The 26,407-nt window shown below is 38.6% G+C and overlaps 1 protein-coding gene across 4 annotated transcripts in view; it reads right to left on the bottom strand.

The window, feature by feature from the left end:
• Positions 1-20,089, bottom strand: part of SIK2 (salt inducible kinase 2) — a 129,866-nt gene extending 109,777 nt beyond the window's left edge. For 3 of the 4 annotated variants that reach the window (XR_009741087.1, XM_061440262.1, XM_061440261.1), the window contains exons 1-3: positions 19,791-20,086; positions 6,441-6,557; positions 3,633-3,696 (exon numbers count right to left, since the gene is read on the bottom strand). Coding sequence is in view for 3 of the 4 variants with exons in the window: in XM_061440262.1 (XP_061296246.1) it covers positions 3,633-3,696; positions 6,441-6,557; positions 19,791-19,925 (316 nt within the window). In the remaining variant the exon portion in view is untranslated. Of the gene's footprint in view, positions 1-3,632; positions 3,697-6,440; positions 6,558-19,790 lie in introns of all 4 variants that reach the window. The other variant, XM_061440260.1, reaches the window with a different exon arrangement.
• Between the last annotated feature and the right edge of the window lie 6,318 nt (positions 20,090-26,407).

Genomic DNA, 26,407 nt, shown 5'->3' with positions numbered 1-26,407 from the left:
CTGTGCTTCACCATCTCCCAGAGCTTGCTCAAACTCATGTCCATTGAGTCAGTGAAGCCATCCAACCATCTCATCCTCTGTCGTCCCCTTCTCCTTCTGCCTTCAATCTTTCCCAGCATCAGGTCTTTTCAAATGAGTCGGCTCTTTGCATCAGGTGGCCATAGTACTGGAGCTTCAGCTTCAGCATCAGTCCTTCCACTGAATATTCAGGACTGATCTCCTTCAGGATGGACTGGTTTGCTCTCCTTGCAGTCCAAGGGACTCTCAAGAGTCTTCTCCAACACCACAGTTCAAAAGCATCAATTCTTTAGTACTCAGCTTTCTGTACAGTCCAACTCTCACATCCATACATGACTACTGGAAAAACCATAGCTTTGACTATACAGATCTTTCTTGGCCCACAAGCTCTGGGATGCAGCATAAAAAAAAAAAACATATGTGTGTATGCATATATATATATAAATTAGATGCAATCACTTCTTTGCTCAAATACCTCTTGAATGGTTCTCTAATTTTATTGAAGGTAAGAATCACAATCCTTACATGGTCTGCAAAGCTCCCAAATCTGCCCCACTGCTGCCTCACCTCTACCTTTCTGATCTTGTCTGACCTTCCTACTGTTCGTCCTTGCTGGCTCCTCCCTCTTGCTTGCTTCTTTCCAGTTGCACTGGCCTCCCTGCTACTCCTTGAACGCACCAAGCACACTGCTGCCTCAGTACCTTTGCATTTACTCCTTCCTCTACTGGGATCACTCTCATTTCCCTACATCTACATGACTGCTTTCAAGTCTTGGCTCAAATGTCAGCAAGGCCTTTCCTGACCACTCTATCTCATACCACAAACAACTCTCCCACTCCACATGCCCCCTTCCTTCCTTTCTATTTTTATAGCATGTACTACCACCTAGTGTACTATATACAATTTACTTATTTTGCATATTGTCTCTCTCTCCACAATAAAACCTAAGGTTCCTAAGATAAGGAATTTTTGTCTGTTTTCCTTATTGGGGAATTCTTCCCACACAGAAGAGTCTGTGGTATACAGTCAGTTTTCAATAAAGATTTCTTGAAAGACAATTAACATGGGGTAGCCAGCACTGTAAACTAGACTTTTTTGGCTTCAAGCCCACACAATTGTATTAAAACATCAGTTAAGAAGCTTCTAGTTGAAACAAATAGCTAAAGAATTTAAATAACTTGAAGACAGAGAAATAATAATAGCCATCCAAAATGAAATGCAGAGAGAAAGAGGAATTTTCTAAATTAGAATCGGTGAACAGCAGGAGGACTTTAAACAGCCCAATATATGCGTAATTGGAGTCTCTGAAGAAAAAGCCAGAAGAATAATGGCTGAAAATTTAATGAATTTCATGAAAAATTAACATTCACAAATTTAAGAGGCAACAAACAGCAAACCTAAGAATCACGAAGAAAACCGTACAAAGGCACATCATAATCAAACTGTTAAAAACAGTGATAAACAGAAAATCTTAGGAGCAGCCAGGGGAAAAGAGCACACTTTATATATGAGATACAAAGGAAAAAAATGACAGCAGACTTCTTGTCAGAAATAATGCAAAAGAGAAGACAGTGGGGCAACATCTTTAAAGCACTGAAGGAAAAAAGTCAGCCTAGAATTACATATCCAGTACAAGTGTCATTTAAAAACAGACAAGGATTATTTTAGATACACAAAAGCTGAAAGATTTCATCAACAGACCCGCTCTGTAAGAAATGCTAAATGAAGTCCTTCAGGCAGAAGAAAAATGATGCCAGATAAAAGTATGTATCCAAATAAAAGAATAAAGATGAGAAAACATGTATCCACATATGGGGATGTGTCAATGGTAAGTCCACTAGTAAATGTATGAGTTTTAAAAATAATGAAATCTCTTTAAAACATAATTAAATTTTTAAACAAAAACAACGACACTGCATTTTGTGTTTTATCAAACAGGTATAAATAAAATGTATGACAGGACAATAAAGGCAAGGAGGCATTGAACAGAAGTATATCATCAAGGACTTCTCTGGTGATTCAGTGATTAAGAACCTGCCTTGCAATGCAGGGGGTATGGGTTCGATCCCTGGGCCAACTAAGATGCCATGGGACAACTAAGTTTGCGTGCACAACTTCTGAGCCCACGCCCCCACATGACGCAATGAAGATCTCAGGTGCCGCAACAAAGACCTGACACAGCCAAATTAGTTAACTAATTAAAAAAAGAAGAAGTATATTATTTTAAGGTTCTCGCTAGTGGTAAAGAACCCACCTGTCAATGCAGGAGATGCAAGGGATGTGGGTTCAACCCCTGGATCGGGAAGATCTCCTGCAGGAGGAAACGGCAACCCACTCCAGTATTCTTGCCTGAAAAATCTCGTCAACACAGGAGCCTGACAGGCTACAGTCCATGAGGTTGCAAAGAGTTGGACAGGACTGAGTGACTGAGCATAGTAATATATACTATATGTTAAGCGGTGAATATTATTTGACAGTAGTCTCTAAGTTAAAGACTTACACATGAATGTTCACAGTGATTCATGTATAGTAGCCAAAAACTGAAGCCAACTGAAATGTCCATCCACATACAAATGGATAAGCAACCCGGGGTATACTTACAAAATTATATACAACCTACAATAAAATGAAATGATACACTGATAAGTGCAACTAAATGGAGGGACCTTAAAATAATTATACTGAGAGAAAGCAGCCAGATGAAGAAAAGGTACAGACTACATGAGTACCTTTAAACTGCAGAAGAAATAATCTATAGTGACAGAAAACACATCAGTGCTTGCCTAGTGGTGAAGTGGGGCACGAGAGATTACAAAGGGTTACGAAGAAACTTTGGGAAGTGATGGTTATCTTGATGGCGGTGATGGTTTCTTTCACACGTGTGTCTGAAAACTTATTAAACTGTTCACATTAAGTACACACAATTTATTGTATGTGAAGTCCTCAATAAAGCTATTTCAAAAACCATTTTGGACTTAGGTTAAAAACCCAAATATTTAGACTATTTAGGGTGTTCTTATTCCATAAAGGAACAATAAAATAGATGAAAGCTAGAACCAATAAAATAGTTATAATTTTAAGAGTTAGAATGGGTCATACAAACCAATTAATCAAATACTTTTTATTAAGAAATAAAGAAACTGTGAGTCCCAGAGAGGTTTAGTGACTTTCCAGAGACCTACAGCTAAAGCTAACAGCCACAACAGCAGGGACTGTTATTTAGGTCACCACTGTATCCCCTACACCTAGTACAATGTCTGAGACATAGTACAAGCTCAATAAATATTTGTTGACTTATCTTTTACCCGGTAAAGAAAGTAAAAAGGAAGATTAAAAGAATCTCCTTTGCAGTATGACTGAAAGTTTCCCTCAACTTTGATTTTCCAATCTCTTTAACACAGATGAGAGAATTAAGCAATAGCTTTAATATCATAAATACAAGAGAACAAATTATATTCCATATTTTTAGCTTACTGTATATTTTATTATAATACTTTAAAATTTCTAATTCACATTAGCAACTTTTAAGCAAGTAGGAGAATTAATAGAAAATACTCTATTCGAAAAGCTTACTGACATTTTTCAAATTAAAAGATTGAAAGAAATGTGCTTACCAAAAATTTCTCCATTTTTGGCATATTCTGTCACAAGGTACAACATGCTTTTGGTTTCCATTACCTATTGATAAGTAATTCCATATTAGTTTGACAGGAAAAGATTGCTATTTACTACAACATTCTGTGAAACCGTTGTTGTTTAGTCACTAAATCATGTTCCACTTTGCGACTCCATGAACTGTAGCTCGCCAGGCTACTCTGTCCATAGGATATTCCAGGCAAGAATAATGGAATGTGTTGCCATTTCCTTATCTAGGGGATCTTCCTGACCCACAGATTGAACCTGCGTCTCCTGCATTGGCAGGTGGATTCTTTACTACTGAGCCACCAGGGAAGCCCTCTATGGAATTACCTAATTTAAAACAACTAATAAAAGCATCAAGTTATAGACGATTCGGAAGCTGGTGATGTTTATAAGACTGACAATATCCTTATCCTAATACTTTTGTGAAAACTCTAGATTGTGCGTCTTCCAACGTGGTTTACAACCAGCAGCGGCAGCACTGCCCAGACGCCTGTTAGAAGCATAAACTCTCAGACCCCATGCCAGACCTACCGACACAGGTTTACACTTTCACCACACCTTCAGGTGACTATCATTCTCATTCAAGTTTGAAAAATACTGATACACGTAATAGGAGTTTTGAAGAACAACTTTTTAACCTCCTCACTGACTTTTCTAGCTGTGTTATATGGTAGATTATGATTAAGAAACGAATAATAAAATAGAGCTGTTAATCTGACCTATAACCTAGCTAATCTGTCACAGTGTGGTAATCCTCTTACTACACTTTCACGTTTTTACAAAGTACTGTTATTTTAAAACATTGTTCAAAATCTTCTACAGTTCCACTGCAATACATTTTTATTTACATTAGTTTTTCTAAATCTAGAAAGGAACATACATACTGGCACATGCTAGTAAATGTAATATTTAACTACTATCTACTGAAAGGCTAAAAACCAATTTTGCTCTAACATTCGGATTTAAGACTGTTCCTAAAACAGGCTAGAAAACTAAGGGCTACCTACAATCTGGGTCTAAACAAGTCAAACAGTAAATCAATGTAACTGATTACTGGAGTTCAAATAAACACAGAATTATCATGTGAATCATGGCAGCTTTTGGTTTGTTTGCTTTGTTTATTAATTGAAGTATAGTTGAAGAATCACAGTAGTTTTAACCTCAGTTTGGGCTATGGTTCATCAGACTTCTAAGCATGTGATTAGTTTATTACAAGCATCCTCTTTAGGGAAAAAAAAAACAGCTTAAAGGGAGAAGTACTCTGATATAAATTTGATTTAAGAGGCCCTCTGCAGTTTAGAACCTTAGGAATTGTTTTGAGTGGCACATACACCATAGTCTCTCATTCTCAGCTAACGGAAATGCTCTCTAACAGTTTCCACAAGGTTTAAACTCAAAATCTCTCTCAATAAAGCCAAATATGTATATGTATGTATGTGTACATGTAAATGTACACACACACACATATGTAGATGTATTTATGAATATATACATGCAGAGACACAAACTGTATACTTGCGCCATTTTATAAATACATACATTATAAAATGAACACAAGAAGATAAATAGAAAAGATAAACAGAATTGGAGCTTCTAATTTTTTTTTTACTATACCCCGAGGGACACTTGTGCTAACCAATCTGAGTGCACAGAGTAGTGTTCTGGGCTTCCCAGGTGGCGCTAGTGGTAAAGCACACACCTGCCAATGCAGGAGACGTAAGAAACGTGGGTTCGATCCCTGGGTCTGAAAGATCTCCTGGAGGAGGGCATGGCAACCCACTCCGGTATTCTTGCCTGGAGAATCCCATGGACAGGGGAGTCTGGTGGGCTACAGCCCACAGGGTCACACAGAGTTGGACATGACTGAAGTGCCTTAGCACGCATGCATGCAAAAGTGTGCTGGCTCTAGCTCACGGAGGGAGAAAACGGCTCTTTTAAACCAATTTCTGCAGTGCAAAAATACTCCTACCAGCACTGATTCTGAGCTATCAGCATGTTAACTGACTCACAAAACTTCTGAAAATTTGACAATCAGCTCCCACAGCAAGTATAGGCTGAGCACAGCACATCTCTAAGGTCACACACTGCACTTTGGAGAGCAAAGTTATAGACTAGCAAGCACACTATAATATTTTAGCTTAAAAATAGTTTTCTAATATAAAAATTCTAAATATTAATAGAAATATAAAACATTTTGTATTACCATTCTTAAGCATAAATTACTCTTTAGAAATCTGAGAAAAATCTTCCTTTTAAAAAGCATGGCTTACACTTGAAACTCATGCAGTTTATTTTACAAAAATTATACCTTAATAAGGTTAATTTTTTTTAAACGAAGGATTTGCTTTACCTGATAAAAGAACCCTCTTTCAAATAGACTTGACTTTAGGTATTATAATGTATGTCAATAAAGTAATAGTCTATTTTAGCCTTTGTAGTTTATATAATATAAACAGCATTATTTTTTAAATAAGCAAAACTGTTGTATCCATTAAACCACCCACCGCCAAAACCCAGCAGGTTTAAGCAGATTATCATAAATGCACAACTACAAACTTTGAAAGTAAATAACTTACAGTCTGAGAGACAACTGAAAATTAAGCTGGGAGTAGTTTTTATTTCCTAATTTTTAAATATAGAGAAATGGAAACATTCATATTAATAAAAGCATATAATTATCTTTTTAGAGACTGCAAAAACTAACATAAAAGAGAAAAATGATGATGTAAAATAGAGTTCTGAATGTGAGAAGCATGGAGAAGTATAAAGTTAAGTCATACCTGATAAAGTTTGATTATGTGAGGGTGGTCTAACAGTTTCATTATTTTTACTTCTCGGTAGATTTTCTCAAGGTTCACTTCATCCAGCTGAGATTTATCTATTATTTTTATCGCCACCTGCATCCCAGACACAAATAAATACAATTAGTGTAAAAAGGTTAACATTTTCCAGTTATAAATTTTTTAAATAAATGACATCTAAGACTCTACCAGTAGGTAGGTCCCCATGACAAAGATGATAACTAGTTTAAATTCAATGCTCATTCATGCATCTTACTGTCTCAAACATCTGCCATGTATAAGGCACTGTGGCAGATTTTGCTTGGGAGTGTTTTTAATGTGGTATGATGAATAACCCTTTAAAGCTTTATTTTAATGTGTTATGAAAAATAATAACCCTTTAAAGTTTTACTTTAATAAAACATAATTCTCTTTTTGTACAACAGTTAACTCCTTACTCCATTTAAAAACTGAAGAAATAAAATCTCAGCAATTTCAACAAGTCGTCATCTCATTGCAAAGTACCTATAAACAAATCATCAACCAAATAGAAGATAGTTTCTATGATAACTGAAATTCAATTTGTCTAGAAAAGCAAATGACAGGTTCCAAAGCATACAGACTTTTCTGGAAAAAAAAAAAAAAAAACCTAAGTATAAATAATTAAAATCCAACTACTTGAAAAATGCCAATTGGATTAAATTTTGTTTTAAAAATCAAGTGCAAAACTTCAAATGTTAGTAATTATATGAAATTTTTACTTAAAGGAATCTGATTTTCAAAAAACATGGCCTCTTCCTGTCATAGCTACACAGAATAATTTGAAGGAGATGAATCTGAAGGTGAATAACTAGGCAGTCATAAAACAACAACTGTGCAATTTTTTTCATGGAACTAAAAATAACTATTTTTTTTTAAATTTCAGTAGGCATTTAGTTAGGAAATAAGTCATTCTGACTTAAATAAAACTTTCAGATAACTGGGAACCACCCAAACTTAATTATAGTAAGTTCTGAAGAAATTCTGAAATGTACTTCACATTCTACCCAAAAGTATTCTGAACATAATTCAGGTTTTATGTTGTTGTTTCAGGATAATTTTAGTATCAATTCTTGCATTGCTGGCTTCCCAGGTAGCACTAGTGGTAAAGAACCTGCCTGCCAATGCAAGAGACATAAGAGCTGTGGGTTCAATCCCTGGGTCAGGAAGATTCCCTGGAGGAGGGTACGGCAACCCACTCCAGTACTCTTGCCTGCCGAATCCCAAGGACAGAGAAACTCGGTGGACTACAGTCCAGAGAATCACACAGAGTTGCACACGACTCAAGTGACAGCACAACAATCATTTTACTGCCGTAACATTTAGAGCTCCTAAAAAGTAACCAAGATAATTGGACTCAATTTGTCAATTCACTGATTTGAATTCACCAGGCTGATTCCTTGGTGGCTCATACAGTAAAGTGTCTGCCCACAAGGCAGGAGACCCAGGTTCAATTCCTGGGTCAGGAAGATCTCCTGGAGAACGAAATAGCAACCCACTCCAGTATTCTTGCCTGGAAAATCCCATGGACAGAGGAGCGTGGTAGGCTACAGTCCATGGGATTGCAAAGAGTCAGACGTGAAGGAGCAACTTCACTTTCACTTACAGTTTTGTCAACTCACTTAATTCCCTTCAGTTCAGTTCAGTCGCTCAGTCGTGTCCGACTCTTTGCGACCCCATGAATCGCAGCACGCCAGGCCTCCCTGTCCATCACCAACTCCTGGAGTTTACCCAAACTCATGTCCATCGAGTCAGTGATGCCATCCAGCCATCTCATCCTGTCATCCCCTTCTCCTCCTGCCCCAAATCCCTCCCAGCATCAGAGTCTTTTCCAATGAGCCAACTCTTCGAATCAGGTGGCCAAAGTATTGGAGTTTCAGCTTTAGCATCAGTCCTTCCAAAGAACACCCAGGACTGATCTCCTTTAGAATGGACTGGTTGGATCTCCTTGCAGTCCAAGGGACTCTCAAGAGTCTTCTCCAACACCACAGTTCAAAAGCATCAATTCTTCAGCGCTCAGCCTTCTTCACAGTCCAACTCTCACATCCATACATGACTACTGGAAAAACCATAGCCTTTTCTAGATGGACCTTTGTTAGCAAAGTAATGTCTCTGATTTTGAATATGCTATCTAGGTTGGTCATAACTTTCCTTCCAAGGAGTAAGCGTCTTTTAATTTCATGGCTGCAATAACCATCTGCAGTGATTTTGGAGCCCCCAAAATAAAGTCAGCCACTGTTTCCACTGTTTCCCCATCTATTTCCCATGAAGTGATGGGACCAGATGCCATCATCTTCGTTTTCTGAATGCTGAGCTTTAAGCCAACTTTTTCACTCTCCTCTTTCACTTTTATCAAGAGGCTTTTTAGTTCCTCTTCACTTTCTGCCATAAGGGTGGTGTCATTTACATATCTGAGTTTATTGGTATTTCTCCTGGCAATCTTGATTCCAGCTTGTGCTTCTTCCAGCCCAGCGTTTCTCATGATGTACTCTGCATATAAGTTAAATAAGCAGGGTGACAATATACAGCCCTGACGTACTCCTTTTCCTATTTGGAACCAGTCTGTTGTTCCACGTCCAGTTCTAACTGTTGCTTCCTGACCTGCATATAGGTTTCTCAAGAGGCAGGTCAGGTGGTCTGGTATTCCCATCTCTTTCAGAATTTTCCACACTTTATTGTGATCCACACAGTCAAAGGCTTTGGCATAGTCAATAAAGCAGAAATAGATGTTTTTCTGGAACTCTCTTGCTTTTTCCATGATCCAGTGGATGTTGGCAATTTGATCTCTGGTTCATCTGCCTTTTCTAAAACCAGCTTGAACATCTGGAAGTTCATGCTTCATGTATTGCTGAAGCCTGGCTTGGAGAATTTTGAGCATTACTTTACTAGTGTGTGAGACGAATGCAATTGTACGGTAGTTTGAGCATTCTTTGGCATTTCCTTTCTTTGGGATTGGAATGAAAACTGACCTTTTCGAGTCCTGTGGCCACTGCTGAGTTTTCCAAATTTGCTGGCATACTGAGTGCAGCACTTTCACAGCATCATCTTCCAGGATTTGAAATAGCTCAACTGGAATTCCATCACCTCAACTAGCTTTGTTCGTAGTGATGCTTTCTAAGGCCCACTTGACTTCACATTCCAGGATGTCTGGCCCTAGGTGAGTGATCACACCATCGTGATTATCTTGGTTTTTAATTCCCTTAGACTCCTGTTAATACAATTAATTCTTTCTTCTTCCCTTACAGCTCTCTGTCCTGTGCTGTTAAAGTCCTACTGTAAGGTTTATTTCTTAGCGTTCTCTATTTCTATTTTGCTGTCCATAGCTTGTTGCTTAATTTGAATTAACTGTAACTCATAGAACTCAAGCTTCCCATGGGAAGTCAGATTACTAAATATAATGGGTAAAATTAAATTTATTGCCTAAAAAGAAAGGCGGTAGCTCCTTCTTTCTTTTACTGAAAAGGCAGTAAAGTTTGCAGATTTTGTGATAGTTTCATTATGTTTGGCGGAGAAGGCAATGGCACCCCACTCCAGTACTCTTGCCCAGAAAATCCCATGGATGGAGGAGCCTAGTAGGCTGCAGTCCATGGGGTCGGGAAGAGTGCGACACGACTGAGCAACTTCACTTTCACTTTTCACTTCCATGCTTTGGAGAAGGAAATGGCAACCCACTCCAATGTTCTTGCCTGGAGAATCCCAGGGAGAGCGGAGCCTGGTGGGCTGCTGTCTGCGGGGTCGCACAGAGTTGGACATGACTGAAGCAACTTAGCAGCAGCAGCAGCATTATGTTTGGTGGTATTTTATTTATTCCCATGATCAAAATATTCTAGAAAGTAAGACTGCTAGATGAGTGACTGATTAAAACTGTACTTACTATTAGGAACATTATTGGGCCACCTCAAATCTAAATCTTTAAGGTGACCCCCTTCACCTAATTAAGAGTATGACAGAATACAGTATTATCAGTTATTCAGGGTAACTTTGGGTAAAAGCTGGCAGATAAAAGGGTAAGTGTATATTTTAATATCCTCAATATTCCTTAGGAAGGTAAGATGGAGGTTTACAGATGCATATTTTGAAGAAAATTTCTTGCCCTACAATTTTTGGAGTGCATCTAGAGATCAGTAGTCCTTCCCAAACAAAAAGCTTTTATAATGAAATGGGTCATAAATATCTACTAAATAGAAAAAGAATAATAAATAGAAAGGAATCATGTTTTAAAAAATTTTAGCATGATTACTGTCATTAAGAAATTTATTCTATATAACATCTTGAGTATCATATTTAATGTTCAAGAAAAAGTTTAAATACTAAATAACAATTAAAGTTAGGTATTACCGAAAAGATATCTCCTCTTTGACACTCTTTTGGAATCTTAAGAAATAAGATAAATTTTATTTCATTTATTTCTCAATTTTTAGAAGTAAATGTAACAAGCAGTACACTGATGAATTGATGAAACTGAGGTTGAAAAGATCATTACAGAATCCACAAAGGTCTTAAAGCTCAAGTGAATTAATGGGGGAAAAAAGTCACAGGCCTTCTAACTTCAAGTTCCATCTTTTCACTATTCATTGAACATATTAGTCACACATTTATTGAGCACCTGCTGTATGCCTGGAATTAGGCCTAGGATACAAAAATGAACAAGATCTGATTCCTACCTTCAAAGAACTTAATAGGTCTATGAGAAAAGGGGGAAGACATTTTGGAAAACAAATTTTATCAACAAACAAACAAACAAAAAATCTGCATTTGGGGATTTCCCCAATGTTGTATGCAATTCCGAATTTACGAAAGAGTTGTGTTCCACTAGTTCATTTTAAAGGTAGCTATGAACTTAGATTTCTGGGAACTTCCTCTCTGCATCCCTTCTCTACTTAGTTCCAAACATAGTACCAAGGACAAAATCTGCATGGTCACAACAAAGTCATGCATGGAACTCTAAAAATCAATGTATCTTTTCTTTGTTGTTGCTCATCTAAATTGGGCCTTCCCCGGTGGCTCAGCAGTAAAGAATCTGCCTGCAATGCAGGAGACACAGATTCGATCCTTGGGTCAGGAAGATCCCCTGAAGAAAGAAATGGCAACCACTCCAGTATTCTTTGGAAAAGAACCCAATGCTGGGGAAGACTGAGGGCAGGAGAAGGAGGCGACAGAAGATGAGATGTTTGGATGGCATCATCAACTCAATGGACATGAGTTTGAGCAAACTCTGGGAGATAGTGAAAGACAGGGAAGCTTGATATGCTGCAGTTCATGGGGTCACAAAGAGTAGGACACGACTGAGGAGCCTGGTGGGCTATAGAACACGGGGTCGCTTAGAGCTGGACATGACTGAGCACCTGAGCACTAATTCCTAATTATGCATATAATATCTTTTTAAAAAAAACTTCAATGAATTTATACAGCAATAAAAAAATTGGGGGGATACAAAAGGAAAGTTTTCTATATAACTCGGGAAACAAGGATAATTACTATCAACTAAATCTCATGTAAAGCAGCAATACTGGATATTCAATCTCATAAACAGGAAAATGTATATATACCTAACATAATGTGACATGTCAACTAAATCTCAAAAAATATTTTTCACTTGTTCATAAAGATGAAAAAGTGAGCACCCTTGTGAGCTGAAGTTCAATGAGATGGCTATATATATACACACATATGTATTGCTAGTAGGAATATAAAATTGATTATAATTTTTCTGGAAGGTAATCTGGCAGTCTTTACCAAGAACCTTAAAAATCATCCATCCCACTTGGAAATTATTTGCAGGAAATAATCTGAAATGATGATCAAGATTTATGTGTCAATATATTCAAAAGTATTTTTTATAATGTAAAAAACAGAAAACAATAATTGGGAAATCATTACATGACTTATGGTGTATTATGACTATCACATGACTTAAAATAGTTCCTTTTAACAATATGAAGAATGATGAGACTAAAATATTAAGTAAAAAAATGAGAATATCAGTGCAGTTTCAACACAAAGTATACATAGAAAAAGAGCAATAAAAACTAGATATAAATATGATGAAAATATTATCAGTGGGTGAAAAATCATGATTTTATTTTCCTAATTTACTTTTCAGTGCAATTTTTCTTCAATGAGCATGAAACATTTCTTCAATGAGCATGAATTACTTTTCTAACTAGAAAAAATGAAAAGTGAAATAGTTAAATTTATTATACAGACTAACTTCTCCATCTGTGAAATATTGGTCATTTTCATTTTTTTGTTTTCTAAGTTCTCTATAAATGGCTATATTATTTAATAAGATTTAAATCTTAATTATGAATAAAAGTGTTTCCAACAAGATTAAGTTAAAAAAACATGTAAAAGTAACAACTATGTAAAATATAAATTTGCAAGAAGACAAAGGATTAAATATAAGATCAGAAATGAAATGGTGTTCAGCTGATGAATAAAAGGGATTTTTTTCATTTTTCAAAATGTAATTTAATGGTAAGAGTTCGCTTTCTGATACTTTTAAAAAATTATTTCACTTCTCATAAAAGATATATTAATTTCTTGCACTTAAAGAAACCACACACAAAACTGGTTTTGGGGGACTTTACAAAGAAGTTATACAATGAAGTTATTCTTCTAATGAAAAATCAGAAGGCATTAATAAATGTTTGCTGTCTCAGGTAACATCTGCTTCAGTGTTATTTACTACTAATACATTAATTATACATTGTCCTTCTGAAATACCAAGTAGCAAAATCCTTACCATATAGTGAGACCTTTGAAATTAAAACATAAACACACTTTTCAAGCTCACACATCAAATCACAGGTAGAATCTGAATATACCAGCCTATGATTTGATTTAATAGTGACTGTGATTGAGTGGTCTACAACGAAACGGTTTCTGAAAAAAGTAAACTGCTAACTGCTAAGTCGCTTCAGTAAAAGTCAGTAGCAAATGGAGTTCTCCAGTTACCCTTTTAGAATAAATAAATTTAATTTTTTTCCCAATTTAAAATTTGACTTGTAATAAACATACACTCCTTGACCCAAGAATTCCACTGCTATGGGATTATTCTAAGGAAATAATCAGATAGATGCACAAAGATGTATATAACATGATTATTCTCTGAAATACTATTTTAGAAAGAGAAACAGCAAGAGAGAAATGATCTAAATGTTCAATAACAGGAATTTATTAAAATAAAATATAGATGGTCAAATTCAAAGATACTATTTAACCATGCTTTAGACATTTTTCTGTAACCTTGGGGAAATGTTAACAAACATACTAAGTAAAACACACTGATTTTATGTATAGGTGACATCAATTTTATTACATACATATAAAATATGTGTGAACAGCTAAGAGGATAGGAACCAAATATTAAGTGGCTGTCTCTTGGTCTGGATGGTGGAATTAAAATAAGAATGTTTTTATTTTCTTCTTCAAGTTTTTCAACAATGTCTACAAAGAACATACATATATTTGTAACTGGGGAAAAACACACAAATACTATGTTTACTTTGAAAAAGAAAAAACAAATTTTAGCATCAATTTTCAGTTTAATTCACCCAAGATTCATCTCTTAACCTGTTTAAAGTATTTTTAAAATGAAAAGTTTCTGATGAAATTCCCGAATGTAACTGTCTTTCATTCTTGTAATTATCTCAAACGGGATATATGGGCTATTTCTCTTTGAAGGGTGGGAAAGCATTGTCCACAAATGTCCTGTATAAAGAACTTTTACCTAAATAACATATTTCAAATATATGGAGGTGGAAGGTAGAAGAGGTACATTAAAGAAGAAAGAAAGAAATCTTAATGAATTTCTGGAACCCATTCGGTTCCAAGGAAGTGAATTTGCCATCAGCATTGGCCATGAATCAAATATCATCATGTGAATCCAGGAATCAAGGCCAGTTTCAGTTATTTCCAAATAAATGTTTTCTTAATTGCCTGAGACAGAATTTCCCAGTAGAATTAAAAGCAGAATGCATTAAACTCTGGTAAGCATTTCTACAGAATATGAACATTTATACAACTTATTTTCCACATTTGTCCCCACCCTCCCTCCCAAAGAACAGATCATTTTGAACAATATTTCGCAGAATAAACTTGGCAAATTTTACTTGTCTGGGTGCCAAGAAACTAGAGAACAATTTCAAGCAAAACATGTATGTTCCATGAAAAATCTAATTTTTATTTCAACACACAATTAAAGATCATACATAGACTTAGTTACAGATATTAGTGATCAAGTTATTTGGTAACAATTCCTCTTGTTGAACATAGTATAGTTGCTTCTTGACATCTGGAATATTTCACAGAATAAGATTAATAATATCAAGATTACAGAAAGGAGACTTAAAATTTTTAAGTAAAATATAAAACTCAAATGTATTAAAAAATTGAGTTATCCTCTTCAAGAAATTCCATAATCAGAGAGTAATATGCTCTTCTCTTGTTTCTACCTTTGCTCTAAAAATGCAATTTTGTACTTTAACTATTTGGAGAACTTTAAAAATACTTACATTTTAAGGTAGTACTTAATTTACAAATTATGCCTAAATATAAAACCCTCTGAGCACACAAAGAATTGTCTTCAGTGGAAAAAAAGCAGCTTTCCAATATCCTTGCTATCACTGTTATATTCCAGATTTTTTAAATAAGTAATACCTGCATGCCATTTCAATAAACTAATTTTCAGAACCTGTATGAAATATATTTAAGATCCCATGGACCAAACATTTAAAGGCTCTTTAGCCAAGCAAAACAAGAGGTATGGTATTGAGGAAAACAATGACCTATTACAGAAATGGTCTGAAAATAACTAATAATGGTTATCTTTGGGTGCTAATATTATGGTTAATTCATTTTATTTAGCTACACTTCTTAAAATGTTCAATAATAAACATGATAGATTTGATAAGAGAAATACATTATTTTTTAATGTAAAAATAATACCTTCTCACTTGGTAATTTCCCTTTAGGAATTTACCTCCAATCACTCCTTCCTAAAATAACTGAGAATGCAGATACAGAGTTATATACATAAAAATACATTGCAAATTATTTCTTGTAAATGAAAACTTGAACATGTATAATTAATGGTAAATAAGAACACTGTTAAGTAAAACAGGATTCATCTACAAGGAAGAACACTATGCAGCTATTAAAAATGTTTAAGAGGCTTCCCTGGTAGCTCAGTGATAAAGAATCTATCTGCTGATGAAGGAGACATGGGTTCAATCCCTGATCCCAGAAGATCCCTCATGCCCCCGCGGAGCAACTGAGCTGGGGTGCAACAGCTATGGAGCCTGTGCTATATAGAGCCTGGGAACTGCAACCACTGACCACACGAGCGCCAACTACCGAAGCCCTCAAGCCCCGGAACCTGTGCTCCGCAGTAAGGGAAGCCACCGCAACGAGAAGCCCACACACTGCAACCAGACAGGAGCCCCTGCTCCCTGCAAGTCGAGAAAGCCTGTGCAGCAATGAAGAGCCAGCACAGCCAAAAATAAATAAATAGTAAAATGTTAAGGTGTTTAATAAAATTATATATAAGAAGCAAAATGTTGAGGCTATAATGATAAGTGGAAAAAAGGATACAGTTTATATAAGTGTATCTACTATGTGATGTCATCTGTGGAAAAAATGCATTAAAAAAAGACTAGAGGGAAATATGCCATAATGTTAATGATTTATTTCTATTGAAGGAGGAATTACACATGTACTTTTTTGTGCACTATATTCTTTATATTTTCTACAGTAAGACCATATTTATTTAACAGCAAGAGACAAAAATATTTAAGGGCACAAATGACTTTTCTGAAATCTTACTTGATGGACAATAAAAAACAACAAAAAACTAGTCATACGCTTAGTTAGAAGGAAAAAGTTATTTACTAGTGCAGTATTAATAAAATACACTTCTCAAAGACACTCAAAGCATAGCAAAATAGCAACCATGACTGCCTAAAATAGTTTAATAGTCTAAATACTACTATTCTTTTCCATTATGCTAATTTTATAAAATTAGCTACTCTAATTCATAAATCACAAACAAATACTACAAAGCGTTTATGAAGTATTATACTAAGAAGCTGGGTTCTACCACCACCTGCCTTCCCTTTTGTGTGTAAAATTTACACAGAGATCTAACATGAGAACACTGCTTCAGATGATGATGCAATTGTATTTCTTACACAATGTTAAGCTATTTGATAGATTAGACCAAAATGAAGATCTCTCTTGTCAACTGATTTTTTTTTTTCCACCTGAAAAAGCAAACAGTCTTGATCTCCCAAGCTCTGTAAAAATGCATCATTTTGGAGATACGAAACAAGAGATAGAAAAAAGTCAATTTAAAAAAAGGGGGGGCCCAAACGCTCATTACTTAAATATTTAAACTAAACCCTAAAAATTGCCTGATGTTCAAACTTCGGAAAAAAGACCTCTATATTTTAAACCACAAACTTACATTGATGCTAGTGCATACTATATTGAAGAAACTTTTCTAAGCAGTAAGTATAATCATGATATTTTGCCAATATTGTTCTTTATGCCATATTAATTGTTCTCGCTGTAATTAGTATGTTCAGCAATGAGAACCTCAAATGATGTTAAATAGCACTTTAAAGTTTCTACTATCCATATTACTTATAATATCTGAGGAAGTTGTTGTGCTTACCAAAGATACACATTCAGTGAATAAAAACAACAAATACTGCTTTAAAAATCCTCCTTAACAAATAGCATACTACAGTAAGGAACAACTGTATCTGTGCTAAACAATTCTTATGACAAATTACCACAGAAGTTCACAGAGCAACTTAATAAAACTTGAGATTTACAGGAACTTTTCTCATTAATGCCTTGCTGTTCCCCTCACTCCTCTTATCTGTAATACTTCCAGTTACACCAAATTACCACACTCATACTCACCCACCTTAAACTTCACAATTTTTCTTTTTATATGTTAAGAACACTTTCTTTAGGAAAAGCAACAGTAAATGGGTTCTATGTACTAGAAAGTTAGCTTTTACCTGAAATGATTTTACAAATGTAAACCATGCCCACAGTTCAGGATCTGAGTGCTCTTTCTTTTTTTTTTTTCTAATTTTATTTTATTTTTAAACTTTACATAATTGTATTAGTTTTGCCAAATATCAAAATGAATCCGCCACAGGTATACATGTGTTCCCCATCCTGAACCCTCCTCCCTCCTCCCTCCCCATACCATCCCTCTGGGTCGTCCCAGTGCACTAGCCCCTTGATGTGACCTGTGCCTTCAATTACAAATGCCTTGATCTCACCGATAGCCAAACCATGATACTACTCCACACTGCCCCCTAGCTCTACAAGAGAGATCAGTTTAAAAGTAACACGGTTTGAGATGACAACCTCAAGAAAGTGTCAGTCACTCATAGCTCTACTTAAGTAATTCTTAGATACTATATACTAATATATCAGATCAGATCAGATCAGTCCTATTTACTAATAAGTAACAGCTGACAAATCTTTCAACTAACACTGATAAGAGCTGATGAGAAAAAAATAATATGAGCTGATGGGTTTGGAATTCAATCACTGAACAATACAGTTCAAAAGTTTTGTAGAAGCTCTTTCTAACTGTGAAATCTGTTTAGTTTTTAGAGTCGTTAAAAATGTGTACTTATACAAAAATACACATTAAAAATGTCTTCTTTTCATGTAACTAAAGGGCAAACAGCATGGCATTAAGCCATGTTTCTTAAGAAGAATGGAATCAATTTCTTCGTTTTTAAAAATACTGGGATCAGATTAAGTAATCTCACTACAGTCACATTATTTACATTAAAAACTTAAATTGCTAACTCTGGTAAATTTGTGAGAGGAAAATTTGTGACCTTGGCTCTGATGCTAAAAAAAAAAGACACAAAAAAAATGGTCGGAATTCGGCTGCCTCAGTCAGGATCAGCAGGGCAAGACGAAAAATGAGAATGACAGAATGACATATGCCCCTTCTTTTTGGAAACGGACTTCTTCACAGTAAGCAAAACTTCTAAGAACAACAGCTACAAAAATCACTCAAGTTTTCCGATGCCCTTCACCTTACACAGGCATTCTGAAAAAGAATCCTGTTATTTCATATCCAAACTCTGGTACCTTCGCACTAACAAGGTGAAACGCTGAATAGGATGAAAAGTGGGAAGGGAAAAAAGAAAAAAAAAAAAAAAAGCAAAGGATGAAACTCCAGAACAACTACAATGAGGCAAAGTAGAGTACGCCAAAAACACAAGGTTTTATTCTAAAGAATGGTTTTGTTTCTACCGTTTTTCTAAAGTATTTAATTTGCACGTCTTAAAATAGAGACCCTGAGGAGAGCAGCTTGAGGCGGTGAAAGGAAGGGGGGGCAGGTTAGGTAAGAACAGAGACTTGCGAGAAAATATGTGCGGTGCGCGAGAATGTGCGATGGAGGGCGGGGGGAGATGCTGGCTTCCCCGTCAGGAAGCAGTCGAGGGCTTTTAGAGTAGACAGGTAGAATCTGACGCGGCTTAAGGAACGCGTATTCACCGCCAGAACGCACACCTGGTAAAGAAATCACCTAGCATAAGACCAACCCCACCAACTGTGCGAATGCCCAGATGACCATTTTAACCGGCTCTATTGTCTGGAGTACTGAGGTGGAAATGCCTCAGGCGCGAGATCCAGCGAGCCTGACACCAGGTCAGAGATACTGTCTGGCACCAGGAACGGAGAGAAGATGGGACCGTGGCGCTCCGGGCTCCCGGCCTCCCGGCCTCCGGGGGCCCCCTTCCTCGAGCGGCCGGGGAGGGGGCGCCGCGGTTCCCCCGGAGCCTCGAGGAGCCCCGTCCGGGGCGTCGGGGCGCAGGCGGTCCCCTCGGCCGGGCTGGCGACGCCTCTCATCGCGCAGCCCAGGAGCGCGGAGACTTCCCCTCCCACCCCACCCCCAGCTGAAAGCCGGGAAGACGCGGAACTTGGGCTCCGGAGCGGAGGCCCACAGACTAGGTCACGGCCCCGGGTGCGAGGCTCTGGGCGAAATTCCAGGGGGCCCCCAAGGGTGGCCCAGAGAAGGCAAAGCGCCTGGCGGCCCGGCTCTCCAAATCGGACGACACCCAGGTCCGGGCGACGCGGCCCCGGTCCCCGTGGTGTTCACCGACCCCTGGAGCTCTCTGGGTCCTCACATTCCCAGGCCCTCTCGCCTGAGCCGGTGACCCGGCCTCTCGGAGCTGCCCAGGCCCCCCGCGGCAGCCGCCCCTCTCGGCCAACAGCTCGTCTCCCGAACCCTCGCCTCGGACGCTCCCGCCGAGCCCCGGGCCGCACCTCCGTCCTGGTGATCCGGTGTCGCCCCAGCTTCACCACGGCGAAGTTGCCCTTGCCCAGCGTGCCCTCGATTTCGTAGAACCCCACCCGGACCGGCCCGCGCTGCAAGTGCCTCGGGCCATCCGCCATGACCATGCTGGGCCCCGCTGCCAGGCACGGCGGACTGGAGCGCGGACTGGCCGGCGGGCGGGCGGGCTGGCGGGCTGGCGGGCGGACTGGCTGCGCGGCTCCGCTCGGGCGACTGCGGCTCCGCTCTCTCCTGCGCTCCGTCCCTCCCGCTCCGCAGGGCCCAGCCAGGCGCGCGCCGCCGCTGACGTAAGCCGACGTCAGGGGGCCGGGACAGAGGGGCGGGGGCGGGACCGGGCCTCGATTGGTCACCATGGCGACCGGAGCCCCGCCGACGTCGGCGGCGAGCGGCCGCGAGGGAGGGCAGGTGGGAGGGGCCTGGACGGCGCGTTCCTTCCGGGCTCCGGCGCCCTCAGAGCTCACGGCCGCCTAGCTGAGGAGCGGGGCGGGGTCGCCGCCTGGCCCGCCCCGCTCCTCGGCCACCCAGCCGAAGGGTAAGAGCGAGCCCTGGTGGGCGGCGCGGAGGGCTGCAGCGACTGGGGCCGGACCTGGGTCTCCTTCCCCTGCCCCCGGCATCTCCTTCCCGGGGCCAGGCGTTCCCCGCCCACCCATGGGACCTTCCCGCCAAAACCTCTCGCCTATGACTACTGTTCTTCCTAAATTTGGCACGGGCGAAGAACTCTGGCTGAGCAATGCATTGCTCACAGGCTCCTTTCTTTGTATCTTTTTCTCATCTGTTTCTATATACATCCCTCCAAATTTGATGTCTCTTAGGGTTCATTCTGACACCCGCACCGACCCTTACAGTGTATTAGCGGTGAAGTAGACTTTGGAGATCACCAAATCGAGGGATTTGGAGCCTCAAATGGGCTTTGGAGCTCGAAACCCGTAAAATGTGTGCAAATTTCTTTCTTTTTTTTTGCTTCTTTGAGCTTGCCTCTGGGAAGATGCGAATATAGCTTTTAAACGTGTTGGTGACCTTGAAAAGCTTAAGAAATACTTACCTAATCCAGTTTCTTTTCAGATGAGGAATCAACCCCTTGGGAATGAAGGAAATTGCCAAGGTCACACTGGTAATGCTAAAGTTAGGATAGCAAATCACCACACTGATCTTTCATATGCTGACCCAGGGAAACAGTACAGCGTTATTTTAATATTTTGAATAAAAGGAACCAGACTCTGGAGAAATGGCTTTATTCCCAGACAGAGAGGGAAAGTATAAAATGCACTTAAAAGGTCTTGTCCCAGAAAGCAAGATTTTCAAAGAATGCGGACATGTCAAAAGGAAACAGGAGTCAGTTCGAAGTTACCTTCACTTACCCATCTGGGACAATTGGAGCATCATGAATGAATACTCATGGAAATGGACTATAACAATGAATTCTAAAAAACAATCCACAGGTGCTTACTTATTCTTACAATGTTTCAGCTCAGTTCAGTCACTCAGTACTATCTGACTCTTTGCGAGCCCATGGACTGCAGCACGCCAAGCTTCTCTGTCCATCACCAACTCCCAGAGCTTACTCAAACTCATGTCCATTGAGTCGGTGATGCTCTCCAGCCATCTCATCCTCTGTCGTCCCCTTCTCCTCCTGCCTTCAACCTTTCCCAGCATCAAGGTCTTTTCCAATGAGTCAGTTCTTCACATCAGGAAGCCAAAGTATTGGAGTTTCAGCTTCAACATCAGTCCTTCCAGTGAATATTCAGGACTGATATCCTGTAGGATTGACTGGTTGGATCTCCTTGCAGTCCGCAAGGGACTCTCAAGAGTCTTCTCCAACACCACAGTTCAAAAGCATCAATTCTTCAGCACTCAGCTTTCTTTATAGTCCAATTCTCACATCCATACATGACTACTGGAAAAACCGTAGCTTTGACTAGATGGACCTTTGTTGGCAAAGTAATGTCTCTGCTTTTGAATATGATGTCTAGGTTGGTCATAGCTTTTCTTCCAAGGAGCAAGTGTGTTTTAATTTCATGGCTGCAGTCACCATCTGCAGTGATTTTGGAGCCCCCCCAAAACAAAGTCTGTTTATTATAAATAAACACCATTTCCACTGTTTCCCCATCTATTTGCCATGAAGTGATGGGACCAGATGCCATGATCTTAGTTTTCTGAATGTTGAGCTTTAAGCCAACTTTTTCACTCTCCTTTTTCACTTTCATCAAGAGGCTTTTTAGTTCCTCTTTGCTTTCTGCCATAAGGGTGGTGTCATCTGCATATTTAAGGTTATTGGTATTTCTCCTGGCAATCTTGATTCCAGCTTGTGCTTCATCCCACCTGGCATTTTGCGTAATTGATATTTCTCCATATTTCTCTACATGTTCAGTTAAATAAGCAGGGTTACAATATACAGCCTTGATGTACTCCTTCCCGATTTGGAACCAGTCTGTTGTTCCATTTTCAGTTCTAACTGTTGCTTCTTGACCTGCATACTGATTTCTCAGGAGGCAGGTCAGGTGGTCTGGTATTCCCATTTCTCTTTCAGAATTTTCCATAGTTTGTTGTGATCCACACAGTCAAAGGCTTTGGCATAGTCAGTAAAGCAGAAGTAGATGTTTTTCTGGAACTCTCTTGTTTTTTTGATGATCCAACAAATGTTAGCAATTTGTCTCTTACAATGTTAAATAAGTATAAAATGGGGAGAAATGGCAATTTTTCTTGATAGTGAAATGTCAACTAATACATGTAGAAGAAATGATGAAATTAGAAAATCACCATTTTGCAACCATTATACTACTAATTGATTCAGATAATTCTATCTGAATTATCAATAGATTTTAAAATCATTGGGTGAAAATTTGCTGGGGAACATGATATTTACACAGTCTGAAAGTATCCTTAGATTTCTTATTCATTACAAATCGATAAAAACAGTACTTCCATGGTGGAGAAATCTGACAGACAGCACCATAACTAAAAGATCAAAGTTAATGTCACCAATTAACAATTAATGGGATAAAATGACATGATGTACCTCTTGGATGTGAGGTACTGAGAAGGATACAGTATCTCTTTTGTAGTATTCCTGTCAAAGATATGTGTTCTGAAAATAATCACAAAGAAACTATCAGAAAAAAATGCAAATTGAGGAACATTCTATCCAACCACTGGCCTGAATCAATGTCCTGAAAGACTGTGGAACTGTTCTAGATTTAAGAGATTAAAGAGACATGTCGCCAAAGGCAATGTGGACCCTGGATTGGGAGAAAAGTGTTAGAAAGGAATATTTTCAGGACAACTGTTAAAATTTCATAGGGATTGCATATTAGATAATAGTATTATTTAAATATTATTTAACAAACATAGACAGCATATTAAAAAGGAGAAACATCACTTTACCCACAAAGATCCATATAGTCAAAGCTATGGTTTTTCCAGTAGTCATGTATGGATGTGAGAGTTGGGCCATAAAGAAGACGAATGCTGAAGAACTGATGCTTTTGAATTGTGGTGCTGGAGAAGACTCTTGAGAGTCCCTTGGACTGCAAGGAGATCAAACCAGTCAGTCCTACAGGAAATGAGCCCTGAATATTCATTGGAAGGACTGATGCTGAAGCTGAAATTCCAATACTCTGGCCACCTGATGTTAAAGAGCCAACTCATTGAAAAAGACCCTGATGCTGGAAAAGATTGAGGGCAAGAGGAGAAGTGGGGGACAGAGGATGAAGGTTGGGTGGCATCACTGACTCAATGGACATGAGTTTGAGCAAACTCTAGGAGATAGTGAAGAACAGTGAAGCCTGGCATGCTGTAGTCCATGGGGTCACAAAGTGTTGGACTCAACATGGGACTGAACAACATTATTTAAATGTTAAGCGTTTTGAATTTTATAATTGTTTTGTGGTTATGGAAAAGGGTACCCTTATTAAGAGATACGCACAGAAGTATTTTGAGATAAGAGTTTTGATATATGCAACTTGCAATCTAGATAGCATATTGAAAAGCAGAGACATTACTTTGCCAACAAAGGTCCGTCTAGTCAAGGCTATGGTTTTTCCTGTGGTCATGTATGGATGTGAGAGTTGGACTGTGAAGAAGGCTGAGCGCCGAAGAATTGATGCTTTTGAACTGTGGTGTTGGAGAAGACTCTTGAGAGTCCCTTGGACTGCAAGGAGATCCAACCAGTCCATTCTGAAGGAGATCAGCCCTGGGATTTCTTTGGAAGGAATGATGCTAAAGCTGAAACTCCAGTACTTTGGCCACCTCATGGGAAGAGTTGACTCATTGGAAAAGACTCTGATGCTGGGAGGGATTGAGGGCAGGAGGAGAAGGGGACGACAGAGGATGAGATGGCTGGATGGCATCACTGACTCGATGGACGTGAGTCTGAGTGAACTCCGGGAGTTGGTGATGGACAGGGAGACCTGGCGTGCTGCGATTCATGGGGTCGCAAAGAATGGGACACAACTGAGCACTGAACTGAACTGAACTGAACTGATCAAATGGTTTAGCAAAGATAAGGCAAATGTAGCCAAATGTTAAATTGATAAATCTAGGTAAAGGGTATATGGCAGTTCATTGTATTGCTCTTGCAACTTTTCTATACTTGAACTTTTTAATTAAAATTAATATATTTCTGTATGTATAAATTTTATTTCGTTTCATAATTTTATGTTATTAATTTATTTTATTTTCCTTGTGTAAGATTGTTTGGCTCTTGGAACCTCCACTTGCTCACTGTGCTTCTGCCCTTCACTCTCCCAAAGCAGTACCTTATTCTGTTGTGAGTTATGTTGTTTATAAAAGTGAGAAGGAAATTGGGGCTGGAGGAAGGAGAAGGTTTAAGATTAATGATTGCTGGGAGTAGTATATGAGGGTTCATCTAAGTAGACCAGGAGCCCACATATGTACCCCAGTCAAAAATAGTTCCCATATACATTTTTTCTAGTTTGATTAATGTATTTTAATTGCTCTGTGAATGGGTTCTTCTGAGAATCTGATGAAAAGCCACTTACTTAAGAACCAGAACCCCCTCCTTTAAAAATATATCTTTTGGACAGAAATTAATACTCATTTCTATCTGATTATTTTAATCAGATAATTAGGCCAACTACCTGCTTCTGCAATCTAGGAATACCACTTGGTTTAGGGATGGATGGAAAGAAGATAAAGGATTGGTGGGGAATATAAAAAGGTTTCTGGCAAGCCAGAGTTCAGTGTGAGGGTGCTGAGTGTCTAGAGGTTAGAGAAAAAGAGCCTTGAGGTGGGAGAGAAGTAGGAAGAGCTGGCCAAAAAAAAAAAAAATACTTTGGCCACCTGGAAATGCAGCAAGGGTGCCACTGAAAATCACTGGTAGGTTGTCAATGTAACCCCGAAGAAATATATGAGGACTAAGTCAGAATATTGCAACCTTGGGATCCATGATTCAGCTCTGTTTCCTGGGCCCAAAAGATCTACTTCCCCTCTCCAGTTTTAACCCTGTATATCTCTTCTGTACTTTTGCTCCCATTAATTGATAATTATATACATTGCAGCAATTACTAATACTATCCACGTCTTGTCTTTTTCTCTCCCTCTTTTTTTCTCTTCTATCCTCTTTCTCTCTCCCTATTCCACCCTCCACGCTCCACAGGCACCACCACCCTGCCCCTCAGGAAAAGAACTCAAAGGAAAAAGGGAGAAAAGAGAAGATAAGAGAGGCTTCATACAACTCCCATCTTTTTCATCTCCAGTTTATATTGGTGAGGTAGAGTACTCTAGTCACCAAATTTCCTACTTGCTTGACCTTTAAAATGCAGCATTCCCAGCTCAGGCTGTAAGTCCACTATACTTGCCATCCAGTTGCTTAAAAAATATTCATGTAACACTTCAGAAAGCAAAAGCCTGTACACATAGAAGGAATTAAGAAAATGATGAAAGTTTGAGATAAGAATTAGTTCTATAACATACTTAGAATAAAGCAGACATAGATTGGGAATGTGGAATGGGAAGAGGAGGTAGCAAAGAGGTAATGGAAGAGTAATTTGAAATGTGAGGAAAGAAAACTTTATGGCTCAGTGCTGTACATCTTTTGCTGAAGCAGATCCCATGAACTTGAAAAATAAATAAGTACTATATGTTTCCTTTATCATAAACAACATCTGCATTTTTGCTGTTTTATCTTTTCAGGACTGAAAAAAGTCAATACACTGGTAGGCTCAGGGCTGAATTTAGAGTTAGTCCAAATAAAAAATTGGTAAAGTCTTTATTAAAATGACTTTGCTTAGAAAAAATAGATTACAAAGTTAGAAGGACTACCTTGCTTTTTATAGTGCAAAAAGCAGAAAGTACATCAGAAATTCCAAATCATTGACCTGGGCCAATTACAAGTACTTGTTAAGGTGTTATTATGGAAACAAGCTAGAGGATTAACATTATGTAAAGAAAACTTTCTTTGGCTCTTTTAAAGGATGGGTAACCATGTCCTGGTTTTAATTTTTTTTTTAAGTGTAGTTTTAGCTGTGATGGGTCTTCTCTAAATGAAGAATGTGTGGTCCTCTCTAAACTTTTGAAATAATTTGAAAGATTTTGTATCTCCTCCCAGATGACAGATTTCCTTAGGATCTTA

Source organism: Bos javanicus, chromosome 15, assembly GCF_032452875.1.
Source record: "Bos javanicus breed banteng chromosome 15, ARS-OSU_banteng_1.0, whole genome shotgun sequence".
Classification (NCBI taxonomy): Eukaryota; Metazoa; Chordata; class Mammalia; order Artiodactyla; family Bovidae; genus Bos; species Bos javanicus.
This window is presented reverse-complemented; position numbering and strand designations above follow the sequence as displayed.